The sequence below is a fragment of the Gopherus evgoodei genome, chromosome 1 (genome assembly GCF_007399415.2).
Source record: "Gopherus evgoodei ecotype Sinaloan lineage chromosome 1, rGopEvg1_v1.p, whole genome shotgun sequence".
NCBI lineage: Eukaryota > Metazoa > Chordata > Testudines > Testudinidae > Gopherus > Gopherus evgoodei.
The window spans coordinates 221,220,111-221,236,747 of NC_044322.1; the positions used below are offsets into that span (position 1 = coordinate 221,220,111).

The 16,637-nt window shown below is 49.3% G+C and overlaps 1 protein-coding gene across 1 annotated transcript in view; it reads right to left on the bottom strand.

Annotated features, from left to right (window-relative positions):
• Positions 1-1,314: 1,314 nt before the first annotated feature.
• Positions 1,315-16,637, bottom strand: part of LOC115644461 — a 63,415-nt gene continuing 48,092 nt past the window's right edge. The window contains exons 4-10 of the mRNA XM_030548828.1: positions 16,241-16,327; positions 11,710-11,732; positions 10,256-10,371; positions 8,628-8,732; positions 5,326-5,452; positions 4,587-4,661; positions 1,315-1,506 (exon numbers count right to left, since the gene is read on the bottom strand). Of these exons, the coding sequence (XP_030404688.1) occupies positions 5,343-5,452; positions 8,628-8,732; positions 10,256-10,371; positions 11,710-11,732; positions 16,241-16,327 (441 nt within the window). The 3' untranslated portion in view covers positions 1,315-1,506; positions 4,587-4,661; positions 5,326-5,342. The remainder of the gene's footprint in view (positions 1,507-4,586; positions 4,662-5,325; positions 5,453-8,627; positions 8,733-10,255; positions 10,372-11,709; positions 11,733-16,240; positions 16,328-16,637) is intronic.

Consider the following 16,637-nt stretch of genomic DNA (forward strand, 5'->3'; position numbering starts at 1 on the left):
AAATAATAAAAGAAAGGTAGGGAAAGTTTCACAGAAGGATTCTTACCAGTCCCCAAGGCAGCAGCAAAGGCAGAAGCAGCAAGAACATCAGAAGACTCGGTACAGTCTCAATAATCAGGAGATCTCTCAGGTAGCAATTCGTTCTTCGTGGGGGGGGGGTTCAAAAAACGGGGGTACGCTCAAAAAATAAAACGAGAGTGGAGAAAGGACCCCCCAGAACCCCTGGCTGATCAGACCAGGCAGCAATGCAGGAACCTTTCTGATGTTTGTTTCAAAAATGTCTGTTTTTAAAGGCAAACTCAGGCAGTTTCCCGCCAGTAATTCTGATAGGCTCCCTCTGTCACAGGGGAGGAGGCACAGGGAAAAACCAGGCAGGTGAGCACAGAAACATGTCTGGGCAGAGTCCTGTGCAATAGGTCACTTAAAAGCACATGAGGCCTATGACTTATGCCCAGGATCTTAAAAACACAATAGATCTTGCAGCTCTGGACATCGCCTGCCCTACACCGAGCCCAGGTTCAACGAGGTGATAACAGGAGTAACACTTTGAGCAGGGCAGTGGTCCCATTTAGCACGCAGCACAAGTGGCCATCCCTTTGAGAAGGGCAATGGCTCTTGTTAAACAACTCAAGGGGCCCTCCCTTTGAGAAGGGCAGGGGCCCTGGTAAGCAACTTAACAGTCAGGGAAGGGCAGCCACAGGAGGAGAACAAAAACAAAATGGAGTATGGGGACAGCTGTAAGAAACAAAATGGAACAGACACTGAAGGAAAATCACTATATGAACAAGGTGCTTTGCCATAAAACTTTGGGTCCATCCTGCCAAGACTTCCCCAGAGCATCACGTCATGACCAACGGAAGCCGGCTCCTCCTACCCATGATCAACCTAGCTGGCCACTAGGTTGATCTGGACTCTGGACTGGTAAATGTAACATCGACTGGCCAGACAGTGTGTGTGTGTGATTGAATGCATATGCAAATTTATCTTCAATAATGCGGTGTATTGCCTTTTTCCCTGAAAAAGATCCTGTGCACTTCTTATAAGCATAACAGGGTAACACCCACAAGGTAGCTAGCTACCACATCTTGGAGGGACTGTTCAAATTAAGTGGTTCATCAAGACACACTTGATTGACAATGGACCATGGGAGAAACCCATCTACACTGAGTGGACTGTTGTCTAAATGTGCTGTCTGGAATCTAGCTAATGGCTTCCTGCAATGACTAAGGGAAATTGGGCATGAACATGTGACTTGCCCATGTGACTCCAAACTCCATCTTATTGCTGTAATTTTCCACAGTAAGAACAACGGGATGCCCTCCACATGGCAAAAGTTATAAAAGGCCCTGGAAACACCTCCATTTTGTCTTCAATCCTGCTTCTTACCTCCGGATGAACTTTGCTACAGACTGAAGCTCTGTACAAGGGACTGAATGACCCATCCCAGCTGTGGACATACTCCAGAGACGACTTAAGCCAACAGTTTATTCCATCACTGCCACAAGCCTGAACCAAGAATTTTGCCATTACTGGATATAATTGATTCCCTTAGCCAATTTTAACTCTCCCCTTTCTTTATTTTTATGAATAAACCTTTAGACATTAGATACTAAAGGATTGGCTCCAGTGTGTTTTGGGTAAGATCTAAGTTGTATATTGACCTGGGAGTGGCTGGCCCTCTGGGATCAGAAGAACCTATTATTTAATGACAATGGTTGTAAAGAACCACTCGGCTCTGAATCCAGTGTTTTTGATGGTGTTATAAGAACCGGAATGCCTGAGAAAACTGCCTTTATGTTTTCTTGTTAGCCAGTGTGGTAAAACAGGAGTTTACTTTTGTGGCTGGTTTCGTCTATCTTATAAAAGAATAACCATTAGTTTTGGGTTGTGTTTGCTGCATTTCTCAGCAGTTCATCCTGAAGATCACTGTTGTATCCCCTCCATTAACTCTTTTTTCCAAACTAAACACACCCAGTTCCATCAGCCTTTACTCACTGGTTTGCGTTCCACCCCTTTGATCATCTTTGTCACTTGCCTCTGGATTCTCTCCAGTTTCTTTACATCCTGTCTAGTCACTGATGACCCAAACTAGACCCAGGACTCACCCTAAGGATTAACCAGTGCTGAGTAGAGCAAGTACTATCACCACCTGTGATTTGCATGCTACGCTTCTGTTAATGCATTTGCTTCTTTTTGCATTACCATCACACTGTTGACTTCCTGTTGAGGTTGTGATCCACCACAACTCCCAGATCCTTCTCAGTGGTGTTGCTGCCATACCAGTTATCCCCCAGTCAGTATTTGTGCACTGGGTTTTTCTTCCCGAAGTGTAGCACCTTACACTTGTCTTTGTTGAATTTCATTGTTGTCTATAGCCCAGTTTGCCAATTTATCACGATCCCTTTGAAGTTTTGCTCTATCCTCCAAAGAGTTGACAACCCTCCAGCTTTGTGTCATCTGCAAATTTGATCAGTATGCTCTCTATTCTTACATCCAGGTCGTTAATGAAGACATTAAATAGCAGCAAACCCAAAACAGATGCCTGTGAAACCCCATTTGAGAAATCCCTCCAATCTGACATCATTCCAGTAATAAGTATCAGAGGGGTAGCCGTGTTAGTCTGGATCTGTAAAAGCAGCAAAGAATCCTGTGGCACCTTATAAACTAACTGACGTTTTGGAGCATGAGCTTTTGTGGGTGAATACCCACTTGCATCTGACGAAGTGGGTATTCACTCACGAAAGCTCATGCTCCAAAATGTCTGTTAGTCTATAAGGTGCCACAGGATTCTTTGCTGCTTATTCCAGTAATAGTTATTCTTTGCTTGTGGTTGTGTAACCAATTATATATCCACTTAATGGGAGTTCTGTTGAGCCTGCATTTCTCCAGTTTACTCATGGGACTGTGTCAAAAGCCTTTTTGAGGTCCAGGCCTATTTTATCCACCAAACCAGTTACCCTATCAAAGAAGGATATCAAGCTGGTTTGTCATGCTATGTTTTTAGTAAATCCATGCTCGCTGCTATCGATTACCCCTTCATCCTCCAGGTATTCGCAAACTGAATGTTTTATACATTGCTCTAGTAGATTTCCTGCTATCGAGGTCAGGCTGACTAGTGTATAGTTCCCCAGCTCCTCCTTTTTCCCCTTTATAAAGATGGGCACTATGTTAACCCTTCTCTAATCTCCTGGGACCTCTCCTGTCATCTGAGTTTGCAAATATTGCCAGAGACTCTGAGATTTCATCAGCTAATTCTGGGGTGAACAGCAAGAAAGGAGGTGGGGGGCTGGCTTGGGGGGATTAAGAGCTCTGTTATCAACACTTGAGCTGTTGAGCCTGAGTTGATGGCTACCCATCCACAAGGAGTCATCAGAGTGAGGCTGAGATTTCAATTTGGACAGAAGGAGACAGGTCTAGAGTAGAGCGGTGATCTGTGATTCACCAGCATATGGACAGTAGCTGAACTGAGAATTCCCAGAGATAAAGTGCAGAGGAAGTGACCAAGGACTGAGCCCTGTAGAACCCCCACAGAAAACTGGAGTAGGGGTGAGGAGGATCTTCCTAAGGACACGCTGAAGAAGTGGCTACAGAGGTAGGAGGAGAGCCAGGAAGAAGACAAGATGTCAAGAAGATGACTATGGTCAGTGGTATTAAAGGTGGCTGATGGGTCAAGAAAAATAAGGATGGAGCACTGGTTCTGAGCTTTGCTTAGGGAGAACTCATTAAGAGACTTTGGCAAGGATATTCTCAATGAAGGGCCCCAAATATCTGTCTCCCTGAAACCTTCCCTTCCCACTTCTCCCCATCCCCTTCCCACTATCCTCAGTCTTTTCCACTTCCAAGTATCCCAGATCTCCTACCCAATCATCCCCCTCCAACAGCACAACTGCTGGGGTCCTCCACCCCCTTTTCTCTATTCCTAGTCTCCCACTCCCTCAACCCACCACGCTACCTGTTCTCCAGAGATTCTGTCTGATTCCTCACCTCCTCTTCCTTCCACGGTACTCATCCCTCCCTGATTCCCTCTGGTCTAATCTTCCACATACCTATTCCTTTCCTCCCACTACACTCAGCCTGCTCTACCTTGTGGCACCCCACAAGCACTAGCTCTCCCATCATCTTCTCCCACCCCACTCCTCCCTGCTCTACTTCTCCACTACCCCACAAGAACTCCTGAATAAGAACCTCACACTGCTCTCACAGTCACTCGTTGGTTGGGTTAAGAGGACATGCTGTGGCCACTGCCTCTGAGCTACACTCATTCATCTGAGTCAGAGCCATACCACTGTTAACTTTCAGACTACGTATATTGTGTGTTTTGCTGCATTCTGAAGGAGTTCTTCTTAGATGTTTCCCCCAATTCCAAAATTTCAGGGCTGAGAGCAATATTTTAAAGTGTTTTAAAATCCACTTGCAGACTCTGGCCTCTTCTGAGCTGCAAAGTTTTGTCAGCACAGCTCTGTTTGTTAGAGGTGCGAAAAACCACATCCTTAATTGACATAATTATGCTGGCAAAATCTCTCATGCAGACAGAGTACCGAAAAAGTCTATTAAAAAAATAAGGAAATCAAATGTCCATAACTTACATAAATACTGAGTACCGGTTGGCCAGTTCTGCTGCATGCCTTTGCACTAGGTGGGTGGTGGCTAAACTTGAACCTCTGAGAACCAGAAAAGGAAGAGTTAATATACACACGACTCCTAAAATGCAACCTTAACTCTGCCCCTGGCCTTGCAGCTGGCACTAGCCGCTGGGAGTGTCTCAGTAAGGCTGGTGCAACGATTAACAAACTAACAAAGGAAGTGGAGGTTTCTCCATTTCTTGAAGTCTTCAAGTCGGAGTGGATGCCTTTCTGGGGGAGGATTTAGTCCAACACAAGGTATTCAGCTCAGTACAGCAGTAACTGGATGAAATTCTATGACTAGTGTTATACAGGAGGTCAGACTAGATGACCTAATAGCCCTTACTGGCCATAAAAATCTATGATTCTACAATAGATATGAAGGACTAGGAATGTGCCGTTGTTTGTGTTGTGTTCACAGATGGGAATACCAGCATTTTTCCACATGCCTCCAGCTGTGTGCACTGGGTCAGCTGTAGCTGTAACTGGATGGTGGAGCGAGGAGTTGGAGCAGCTTGGCAGAGCTGTGACTGTGATATGAAGGGAGTTGCACGTGAACCCTGAGGGGCCTAGTCTGCCCCATTTCAATGCTCTCAATGGGCTGTTGCTGGGACAGGGCAGGGTAGAGGTGGCATTGTGAGGGTGGCATGAACCTTAACTCTTCATTTCCCCTTCTAAGAACCAAAGGAGCAGGAATCCTTACCCAGCGAGGTCACAGTCTCATAGTTCTCCTGCATGACATCTCTGCAGAGGGCTCTTTGACAGGGGTCCAGCAGAGCCCACTCTTCCCTGGTGAAATACACAGCCACCTCCTCGAAGGTCACTGGCCCCTGAAAGAGCAAGAGCCCCTCACTTACAACCTGCTGCCCCACTCACAGTCCCACTATTCATGGAGGGACAGAGGAGCCAATCAAATGGAAAATCTGGCAGGGTCACAGTCAGCAGAGTCCCACCCTCAGAGCAGCCAGGAGACAAAACAGGGGGGGAGATAGAGGTCCCCGCATGCCCCTCAGCAGACAGAGGGGGAAGGGTCTTCTCATTCATCACACACCTACAAGCCAGAGGCTGATATGGGGGATGGCGTCCCCAGCAGACTCCAGGGTTGGCTCCCCAGTAGGAATCCCAAAAGGCTTCCCATTGCCGGCAGCTGGAAGGAAGGGGAGGGGTTATCTACTCTAGGTCCCACTGGTGGGTAACCTCTCACTCCCTCCTTCGAATCTCCTAGCAGCCTCTGGCCAGTAGGTTCATGTTCCTGCACTGGGAATCGGATACATTTCCCCAGTGCTGTCCAGGGTTCCCCCAGCAGCCCCATTCCACAAACAGGGTAGTTTCCTCCCCCAAACCCCATGGATCTGTTCCTGGAATCCAGGACTTGGGTTAAACAATTCCTAGCAAGTTTGTCACACGCCTTGTGCCCGTCTCTTTCTCCACCCTGGGTATTTCCTGCCCCCATCCCACCTCCACACTGAGCTCCCTCAAAGATCCCAGGCCTTCAGTATTTCCTGCCCCTCTCCTCCCAGCAGGAACCCACTAGCAACCCCGCAATAATCCCTACCCGGACTGGCTCCACTACAGTCAGTTCCCTTCCCTGCCCGTGGGAGGCTGGGACAATCTGGAGCCAAAGGTGGGCATTACTCTGCCGTCTGTCAGCGTGAGAAGGGTGACCGGGAAGATTTCAGAAGTTAGTTCCTGTCACATCGTGATCTTCCCTGGCCCTTTCCCTGCACAAGATGTTTCTGACTTGTATGCTGGAAAAATATTCCATCACTTTATCATAGCCCAAACCCAGCCTTTCCCACCAGAACTAAACCCACTGTCCTAGTTTTAAAACCCTGAGGGCAACTCCCCCAATTGTGGGGACCAGGCGGAGGCAGGGACAGGACAAAGACTGCTCAGTGCTGGTGCAGTAAGTTAAATAAAGTTTGCTGGTGATATTAAGATGGAAGCCATTGTCAATGGAGACAAATAGTGGAACATTAAGTGGGGCTCACTTCCATTTTATGTATTACATTCCTCAGCCTCATGCTTCAGGGCCACAACTTGCAGGGGTCAGGAAGGGATTTTTTCATCCAATGTATTTTGAGAGGGTTTTTTAATCTCCTTCCTCTGAAGCTTCAGGAATGGCCAGAAAATAAGACAGGCTATTGGGCAGGGTGAACTAGGGCTCTGAGGTGAGATCAATCTCTCTCTCTCTCAGGGCTTGGCTGGCTGGTTCTTGCTCCCATGCTCAGGGTCTAACTGATCACAATAGTGGGATAGGGAAGGAATATTCCCCCCCGTGAGTCAGGCTGTGAGTGACCTGGTGGGTTTTCATCTTCCTCTGCAGCATGGGGTGTGGGGCACTCACTAGGATTTCCTGGAAATATCTCACTTAACCATTTCCTGCCACTGAAGGGGCCTGGAGCACTGGTGTACCTCAGTCCCTGCTATTCTCTGCCTGGGGCATGTAAGACTCTAGTCTCCTGGAGGCTGCAAGACTCTGGTCTCACTCCAACTGTTGGGTTTAGTGGGTGGGTGCTAGGGGGTGTTGGCAGCCAGTGCTAGACAAGAGGTCAGACCAGATGATCCAGTGGTGCCTTCTGGCCTTAGACTTTATAACTCTATGACTGGATGTGGGCACATTTGGGAGCTTGTGACCTCCGACCCCCTCACTTATTTCTCCTTCATTTTCTGACTTCTGTTTCCCCCTCTCCCCTCCCTCTGCCTGGGTGACTTAGTGACCAACGATCCCTGGGTTCCTTGACTCTCCTGTGATCGCTGACAACACTCAATGCCAGTTTGGATCCAAACTTTCTGCCTCGTCCCCATCTCTACTAACCACCACAGGGGTTTCAGTCTCGCTGGCTGGGATACAAGCAATGAAAGGGTTACTGTGCACAGCTGAAAACTTCCTAATTTCAGAGCTGAGATAAGTAAGCAAGTACTTTTCCGACCCCCGAACATTTACTAAAAAAGCAAGAATAAAACATGTATCTGTGCTGAGTCTATATATAACTTGTATATTTCAAGAGGCTGACAGAGAACGCTTGACCACAATGAACAGGGGAGTGCAGGAGTGAGGGAGTGAGATTTTCTTTGCTTTAGATCATAATGAAACACTCAACATCTCACAGCCTCCTGACTGCCTTTCCTGAGCCCCCGGGGGTCACAAACCACTAGCTGAGAAACACCAGCCTGGATCATTCTTTTGTATCGGCATTGACTACATATGGAAGCAACTGCTACATTGTACCGGGAAAAAGCCTGAATGAGCCCAGTGCAATGGCATATATGGACCAACCCTGGGAACTGTTAATTCCAATAACACCCAGGTTTTGAACTCTCTTCCTCACTTCACTGTAAAAAGAAGACAAAAGTTCATAAGATCTTACAATACCCTCTAGCAACAAGTTGATGAAAAGTAGGTTAAATTCTTTTCAGCCATGAAGGCCATGCACAGGTGCAAGGAGACCAACTACAGAAAATTCAATTAGTCCAAACAAAAGGGGGCTAATGATGTCGTTCAGGGCCAGTACTAAGCTCTATGCTTGGTGAACAAGAAAACGTGGCAACAAAGTTACCTAGGCCAAATCTGACCTTAGGGACATGGATTTAATTAATAAACAAAATAATAAAAAATAAACGATGTCACCCACTTTTATTCCTTTTGGGACTTTTAAAAAGAGATGGGGGGGGGATCATCTCCCACCTCACCCCTGACATGGCAACACTGCTACTAAACTGCTACATTTCCTTTCTGAAAGGCTTTGTTTTCATTATATTTTAACTTGTGTTCCCTCCTCTTTCTCCTCATGATGCACGATCATTAATTTGCACTTCATTTTGACCATAGTTCTATCCTGTTTCTCAGAAAGGCTCTAAGGGCTTCTCAGTTAAAATATGTTCCAAAGAGACCCATTGCTCCCGTGATCAGTGACTTTCCTAAAGTCTCTCAGTGCTTGTAAGTTAAACTATTTTTCTAAAAAGACTCCTCATTTTAAGAGCAGGATTAGTAATGAAACTTACCCTCGTTCCCACAAGCCACTGCCTCTGTGCCTTTACTCTCCGATGCAACACCTTCAAATAATTCTGCTGAGGATGTTTCCCAGAAATGAATCATCATTGGGATGGCTAGGAATGTGCTGGGGGAAAAAAAATAAGATTCTATTTTAAATGAATAAAATCATTCCAAGAAATATAAATTAATTTAAGGCATAATGTAAGCATAAAAAAAATTAGAGCAAAAAGTTAATTAAGAGAACCAAACAAACATTGCATTCTTAAAGAAGTGCAGGTTATGCAAAAAAAGAAATATTGAATTGCTGTTTTAACAAAATTAGATGTTAATAGATGTTTTATTTAAAGTGTAAAAATCAGCTACAGCTTTTGTCACAAAAGGTAAATAGTGCACTAAAATAAATATAACTTAAAAATGTGAATACATTACCAATTTTAAAAGAATCATAACAAAAAAGTCTTTAAAAAAAAAAAAAGCCAAAAAACTCTAACTTTACTAACAAACTTTCAAAAAAGTATGCTAAAGGAAAAGCTCAGACTCTGTATTTTTTTTTAAAAAGTATCAAGCAGCCACTCAAAAACAGGAAAAGTTGTCAAGGTCTTAGTGGTCTTTAAAAAAAAAGCTTTAAAATCAGACTACGTAAACTTAATTAAAAACACTATTAATATAACTGCAATTAAAACTGCAAAATAAAATTCTTAAAATTAACATAGTAAAAAAGGCAATAATTAAAGTAAAAGCAAAAACAATTAATGAGTACTAAAAAAACTACAAAACACTTGAAATGCTTACGTGATATTGATGAGCTACAACAGGGATTGGCAGCCTTTGGCACGTGGCTCGCCAGGGCAAGGATCCTGGCAGGCCAGGCTGGGCCGGTTTGTTTACCTGCCGCGTCCGCAGGTTCGGTCGATTGCGGCTCCCACTGGCCAATGGGGGCTGCAGAAAGTGGCGCGGACTGAGGGATGTGCTGCCCACTGCTTCCTGCCACTCCCATTGGCTTGGAGTGTCCAAACCACGGCCAGTGGGAGCTGCAATCGGCCAAACCTGAGGACGCCACAGGTAAACAAACCAGCCTGGCCCACCGGGGTGCTTACCCTGGCGAGCTGCGTGCCAAAGGTTGCCGACCTCTGAGCTAAAATATTTAAGAGACAAGTCAGTCGAAAACATAGTGGTGCAAGAACAAAGTAACATCCCACCACATTGTTACACAGCTTCCAGGTGCTGGAGGCTGCGATCCCCTGTCATGAACATGGTTTTTGGTCTAAAATCTCCACATGGCCAGTCAGAGACAGACACATACCAGTATTGCTCCCCAGCTCCCGTCGCAGCATCTCTAGGGGAAGGAGAAGATGGGAGAGGTGAGAATTCAGGCCCTCACATTCATGGAGAAATCCCCATTGCTTATTAATGGAACTGCTGTTAACTATGAGATGGTGACAGACATCAGAGGCCGATAATGCAGCTGCTGCAGACAGAGCCAGCCCCACAGGGCTGCTTCATGGGGAAGGGCGACTCGCTGAGCTCGGCTGTGAGATGGAGCCGAGGATCAGTGACATCACTAGAGTCCCCAACTCTTCCCCAGGGCGAGGGTCGCTCTAACCAGAGGAGATGCCACCCATAGACTCCAATTCACCTTTGAATCCGAGCAGCACCTCCTGGAGCATGGCACTTTTCAGAGAGAAATCGCTGAATCTCTTCTCCAGCTCCGCAAATGACGACTGTGGCTTCCGAAACATCCCATCCTCTCTGCTGGGGAAAGGAGGAGGGGTGAGAAATAGGCCTGAATCCCAGACCCTGTGCCCAGCAACCCCTAAACTCCAGGAAATCTGGATCTGAGCTTTGTAGTCTGAGATGGTCAATATTATTGTGAGTCACCACAGCCCTGTGCTCTCCAGCAAGATGGGAAGTGGAGACACTATAGCAAGGAACGGAGACATTGTTCAGGAGCTTTCTCAGGGACGCTCTGGTTCTGGGGGGGGCAGAGCCACCCCCTACGCTGGTTTACTGCAGTAACAAGGGGCACCAGCACTGGGATTATGTGGAAAAGGAGGAGACACAGACCAAAGACTGGGCAGGTCCTACATGCTGACAGTGGCCACAGACAGAGCTCAGGTCTCCAGCAGGGAACGAACGTGGGCCCTTAAACACCAAAAACCTCAAGCCCTTCAGCTGAAGCAGTAACCTTGGGGTATCCAGCTCATTTGGCAGAGAGGGCCACATTGCACTGTCCGTTATGGTCAGTGGGCCAGGGCATCAGTTTAGGACTTTGTGCCCTGCTCCATTCACAGCAGAACACCCACTGCTCTCCATGGGACACCCATGTACAAAGAACAAGGGAAGAATCTGCCCTTCATAATGGAAATAAAATTTTAGTTCTTAGTATTTTGCCAAGTCTTTGTCATACTCAGTATCACTCAGGAGGAAAACAGCCCCTTCTCGGACACCCTGTAGGGTCCTGCTGGTTCTTCTCTGTGTTTCCCTTCCTTTCCCACCCTCCTTTCTCCATTTCTCTCTTGCCTTCTTGTCCTTGTGTCTCTCCTCTGTTCTTCCCTCCCTACAGCAACTCCCTATTCCCACTCCACAAAGGCTTCACTCCTGCCCCCTCCCCATTCCACCTGCTCGAGTGATCAGCCAGTGAACGTTGAATGTTGACATCAAAGTTCGTCATTTCAGTTGACACCCCGATGACATAAACAGGCGACAGGAGAGTTCACGCTCTTTGAGCTACGGCTTCAGGCTGCTGGCAGCCCCAGTAAGGCAACACTGTCTCTGTTTACACTGGGGAGGTGCTGAGGGCCAGCAACTCACTTTAACAAATGTGAAAGCTGAGATTCTGCACCCTCTGAACACGTGAAGCAGCCACATCAGTCCAGGAGACAGGCCAGGTCTGTCCCATCGGCCCTGTGTGTAGCAGCCCTGCTCTGACCTTGTTAGCAATCAGACAGTAACCAGCTCTTCTCTTACCTGAATCAGCCACTAGGGGAGACAGAATCACACGCTCCAAGGGCAGGGGACAACTTCCTATTCAGCGCAGTTATCAAACCTAACGGTCCATGAGGGGGGAGGGAAATGGAGGCCAAGACTCACCTGACCCCAGTGCTCCCAGCACCCTAAAGAAGAAGAGAAAGAAGACGCTGTCAGGGGGAGTGTCCCTGGGTGGGGAGGCCTCCTGCTCTGCAGGCGTCACCACTGAAGCCTCAGGCAGTAGTGGAATTTCAGGTTTACATTCCCAGAGCAGCTGCCCCTCTCATAGACTTTAGGGTCAGAAGGGACCAATATGATCATCTAGTCTGACCTCCTGCACAATGCAGGCCACAGAACCCTACCCATCCACTTCTATAACAAACCCCTAGCCTATGTCCGAGTTATTGAAGTCTTCAAATTGTGGTTTGAAGACCTCAAGCTGCAGAGAATCCACCAGCAAGTGACCCATGCCCCATGCTGCAGAGGAAGGCGAAAAACCTCCAGGGCCTCTGCCAATCTGCCCTGGAGGAAAATTCCCTCCTGACCCCAAATATGGCGATCAGCTAAACCCTGAGCATGTGGGCAAGACTCACCAGCCAGCACTCAAGAAAGAATTTTCTGCAGTAACTCAGATCCCATCCTATCCAACATCCCATTACAGACCACTGGGCATACTTACCTGCTGATAATCAAGGGACTTTCTATCAGGGACTTTCCCCTACGCAGCCCCAGCAATCCCTGCGGGCAGGTTGCCACTGTGGAAATCTTCTCCCCAGGCACTTTACAGGCAGAAGATGTTTCTCTGCATTGAGAATCAAATTCCCCTCTGTGCTGAGAGACCCAGGAGGCCCCTGACCCCACGAAACCCATTAACCTGCGGTGCAAGGGGCCTTAGGCCTGGCTCGGGACCTCAGCATGATGGGGGAGGGGATTTCACCCTCCAAGTGAAAATGCAGACAGACATTTCCAGGAAAGAAGGTCTTGGGGCTGCAGCATCCAGGACTCCCAGGACCCATCCCTGGCGCCGCTGCCAGATTCACTGTGTGACCTGGGCCAGGGCTCTGTCCCTCCCTCTGCCTCACTTTCCCTATTTGTCCCAGAGGGATAATGCCCCTGACCCCACTTTGTAAAGCTTTGGGGTCTAGGGCTCAGAAGTGCCTATAGAAACGCTGTGTATGATCATTGCAATGACAGCCTGACCTGCAGGGGTTGGCTCAGCGGCTGCTGCCCCTTCTCTCCTCCCCTCTCGCTGAGCAGGGAAATCTCCCAGGACAGGCTGCAAACGCCCTCATCCCTTCTCTGAACAATGGCTCTCTCTAGCTCTTCCAGCTGGGACAGCAGATGCTGCTCCTGCTCCTTCAGAAACCCTTGCAGCTCCTTCCACTCCCAGACAATTTTCTGCCTCAGCTTCTGTCTGTTTCTGCAACAGGGAGATGGTGGCTTAGTAACAGGGGAACATAGAACATAAGAACGGCCATACTGGGTCAGACCAAAGGTCCATCTAACCCAGTACCCTGTCTTCCGACAGTGGCCAATGCCAGGTGCCCCAGAAGGAATGAACAGAACAGGGAATCATCAAGCGATTCATCCTCTGTTGCCCATTCTCAGCTTCTGGCAAACAGAGGCTAGGGACACTATCCCTGCCCATCCTGGCTAATAGCCAAAATGGATCTTCTCTAGTTCTTTTTTGAACCCTGTTAATGTCCTGGCCTTCACAACATCCTCTGACAAGGGGTTCCACAGGTTGACTCTGCGTTGTGTGAAGAAATACTTCCTTTTATTTGTTTTAAACCTGCTGCCTGTTCATTTCACAGAGTAACCCCTAGTTCTTGTGTTATGAGGAAATAACACTTCCTTATTTACTTTCACCACAGAAGTGATGATTTTATAGACCTCTACCATATCCCCCCTTAGTTGTCGCTTTTCAGAGCCGACCAGTCTCAGGCTTTGTCTACACCAGTGGTCCCCAACACGGTGCCCACGGGCGCCATGACGACTGCCAGGGCATTTATGTGCACCCACCTAGTGCCCAACAGGGGAGAGAAGCTGCGGCCCTGCGCCAGCCGAGGACAGAGAACACTGGGGCTGCAAGCGCTGGTGTTCTCGGTTCCTGGCAAGCGCAGGGCCGTGGCTTAAGCCAGAGAGAAGCCGCGGCCCAGCACCTGCTGGGTACAGAGAACTCTGGAGCTGCAGGCGCCGGTGTTCTCAGTCCCCGGCACAGCCCTGCCGCTGAACACACAGAGCATCGTCCCCTAGAGCCGAGCCCGGGCACAGCGATGAGAGGGGCTCCCAGAGTGTGTGAGGAGCCAGGGAGGGAGGGAAGTGGGGCCCAGGATGCAGGGAGGGACAAGTGGTCCTACTGACGCCACCGCTGCTGCTCTGAGTCTCCCAGGGTGGTGCAGCGTTTCCCCGCCCGAGTGGGCTGTGCAGGGTGCCGCTGGGTTGGGTGGGGGTGCAGATCCCACTCATGCGCTGAGTGGCTGGGCAGCCCGAGCTGCCCTCTCCTGCCCCCAGACCCAGCCCGCTGCATACCTCCCCTGCCTCAGCCCCATGCTGCCTGCCCTGGGCGGGGAGAGGCAGGGTCCGGCTCCGAGCGGGGGTTACTGCCCTGTCGGGGGACCCCCGTGCCTCGGGCACCTGGGGGTCAGTGTCCATCCTCTCGGCTCTGCCTGCAAGGGTCTGGGGAAGCAGTTGTCAGCGCCTGCCCGTCTCAGCCTTTACACCCCTCATCCCGCTAGCAGCGTCTTCACTTGTACCTTCTCTCATCGCTCCTTTGTCGCACCCCTTCCCCTTGTACTCTCCCTTCACCCGCACCTCTCCCTTTGTACCCTGCCCCAGCCCTCTCCTCCACATCTCCCCTGCACCCCCTCTCCTCCTCTGCGAGTACATCATACCCAGCTTCTCTGCCAGTGTAAGGGCCCCCAAGCACCCCCACACCCATTCCTCTGCCTGAACCCTCTTTACTAGATACCCATCCCTTGCCGGGTACAAGGTTTGAGGTTAGTCCCTATGCCTTCCATGTGCATTTGGAGCACTAAAGATGGGGTTGCGGGAGATGGGGGACGGTGAGATTTATACTAAAGTGAAATAAAAATAGGAGAAATGGTTTGATCCCCACTGCAAGTGTAAACGGGGATTGCTGTGGTGGACGAGGAGGTCATGGTTGGGGGGGGGAGCCCAGTGCTGAGTGGCAGGAGGTGTGGGTGGAGGGGGAAGAGAGAGCCCAGGGCTGAGGCAGCAGGGGGTGCGGGTGAGAGAGGGCACAGGGGGGCGGAGCCCAGGGCTGGGGTGGGGGCAGCCAAAATTTTTTTGCTTGGCGCGGCAAAAAAACTAGAGCTGGCCCTGCCTCGGCAGGTGCGGGGCCGCCTAGTGCCCAGCAGGGGAGAGAGGCCAGGGCCCCGCGCCTGCTAGAGACAGAGCTCTCCGGGGCTGCGGGAAACCAGCGCTCTCTGTCCTCGCGGCTTCTCCCTGGTTTCTCTCTTCTCTCTGGATTAATATATTATGTAATATTAAATATGATGGTTTTCATATTATTTAATGTACATATACAAAATAAGCCTTGAAAAATTGTTGGCACCCGCCACACTTTTCTGAAAACATGAATGTGCTACTGGCCACACAAAGGTTGTGGATCACTGGTCTACACTGGCACTTCTCTCCTGCCGACAAAGAGCAGCTACACTGAGCGCCTGTCAGCAGCACGGCTGGAGCGCCACAGCCATGTTGCCAAAAGCTGCGGCGTGTAGCTATAGCCTCAGTCTTATTCATCTCGCCTCATACAGAAGCTGTTCCACATCCTTCATCATTTTGTTGGCCTTCTCTGGACCTTTTCCAATTCCAATGTATCTTTTCTGAGGTGGGGCGACCAGATCTGCAGGCACTATTCAAGATGTGGAGGTACCATGGATTTATATAGAGGAAATAAGATATTTTCTGTTTTATTGTCTCTCCTTTCTAATGATTCCCAACATTCTAGTTTGCTGCACATTGAGTGGATGTTTCCAGAGAACTATACACAGTGACTCCAAAATCTCTTTCTTGAGTGGAAACAGCTAATTTAGACCCCATCATTTTATGTGTATTTTATATTATCTTTCCCAACGTGCATTACTTTGCATTTATCACCATTAAAATTCATCTGCTCGGTAACTGGGGAAAATCATAAATGCGCCTTGGGGCAGGTGGCAGAGTTATTTACCAGAACACAAGAACTCTTGCGATGAGTGATGGGAAGTTCATTTATCCCTGGAAGGGAGGTGGGATCAGGGCTAGGGTGAGCTGTACATCACCAGCAGGAGGAACACTTCTCCCCAAAACCTCATCAACTGGCACTGAGCCAAATCCTCCATCTCTGCAGCCCACATTTCATCTTCTTCCTCCCCATGCCCACCAGGAGCTAGAAAGGATCCCTGGTCACTGTGACATCCAGACAGCCTGTGGGCAGGGGCTCTGGGCTAACACAGGCTGACCCTCTCCTGCCCAGAAGCCTCTTGCATCCTAAGGGCATCATGTTACCCCTGTGTCTGACCCTGCAGGCTCCCTGGGCTCCAGTGGGGATGGGGTCCCTGGCTGAGGCTGGTAGGGTGAGCCCTGCATTCACCAGGTCATTCTTATGCCAGGCAAACCTAAGTGGCAGGGGGCTCTGGGCACCTACCAGCAGCTCCTCGTTTTGCCGCTCCTCCTCCGCTTTGGCTGCTTCTCTCCCTTTTCCCAGAGTGATCAGATGCTTGTGTGGTGCCTCCTGGAAGAAGCAGGGGAGGGAGGGTTAGAAACTGCTGCAAACCTCCCAGCTGTCAGATTTCACGGCCTGTCCAGCCCTGCAGATGCCTGTGCAGAGTCGCTGGGACTCAGACTGAGAGAAGATGGTGAAACAGGGAGCAGCTTTTCCAAAGAAAATGCAGGGCCGCAGGCTGCAGTGACAGGGGTGCAGCCCAACCCCCAGCTCCCTGGGGCCTCACCCATATCCCAAGCAGCCAGCTTCAGACAGTCCCCCACTTTCCCCAGCCCCAGACCCCAAACCTCCCACAGGGCCAGATCTGAACATGGAGCCC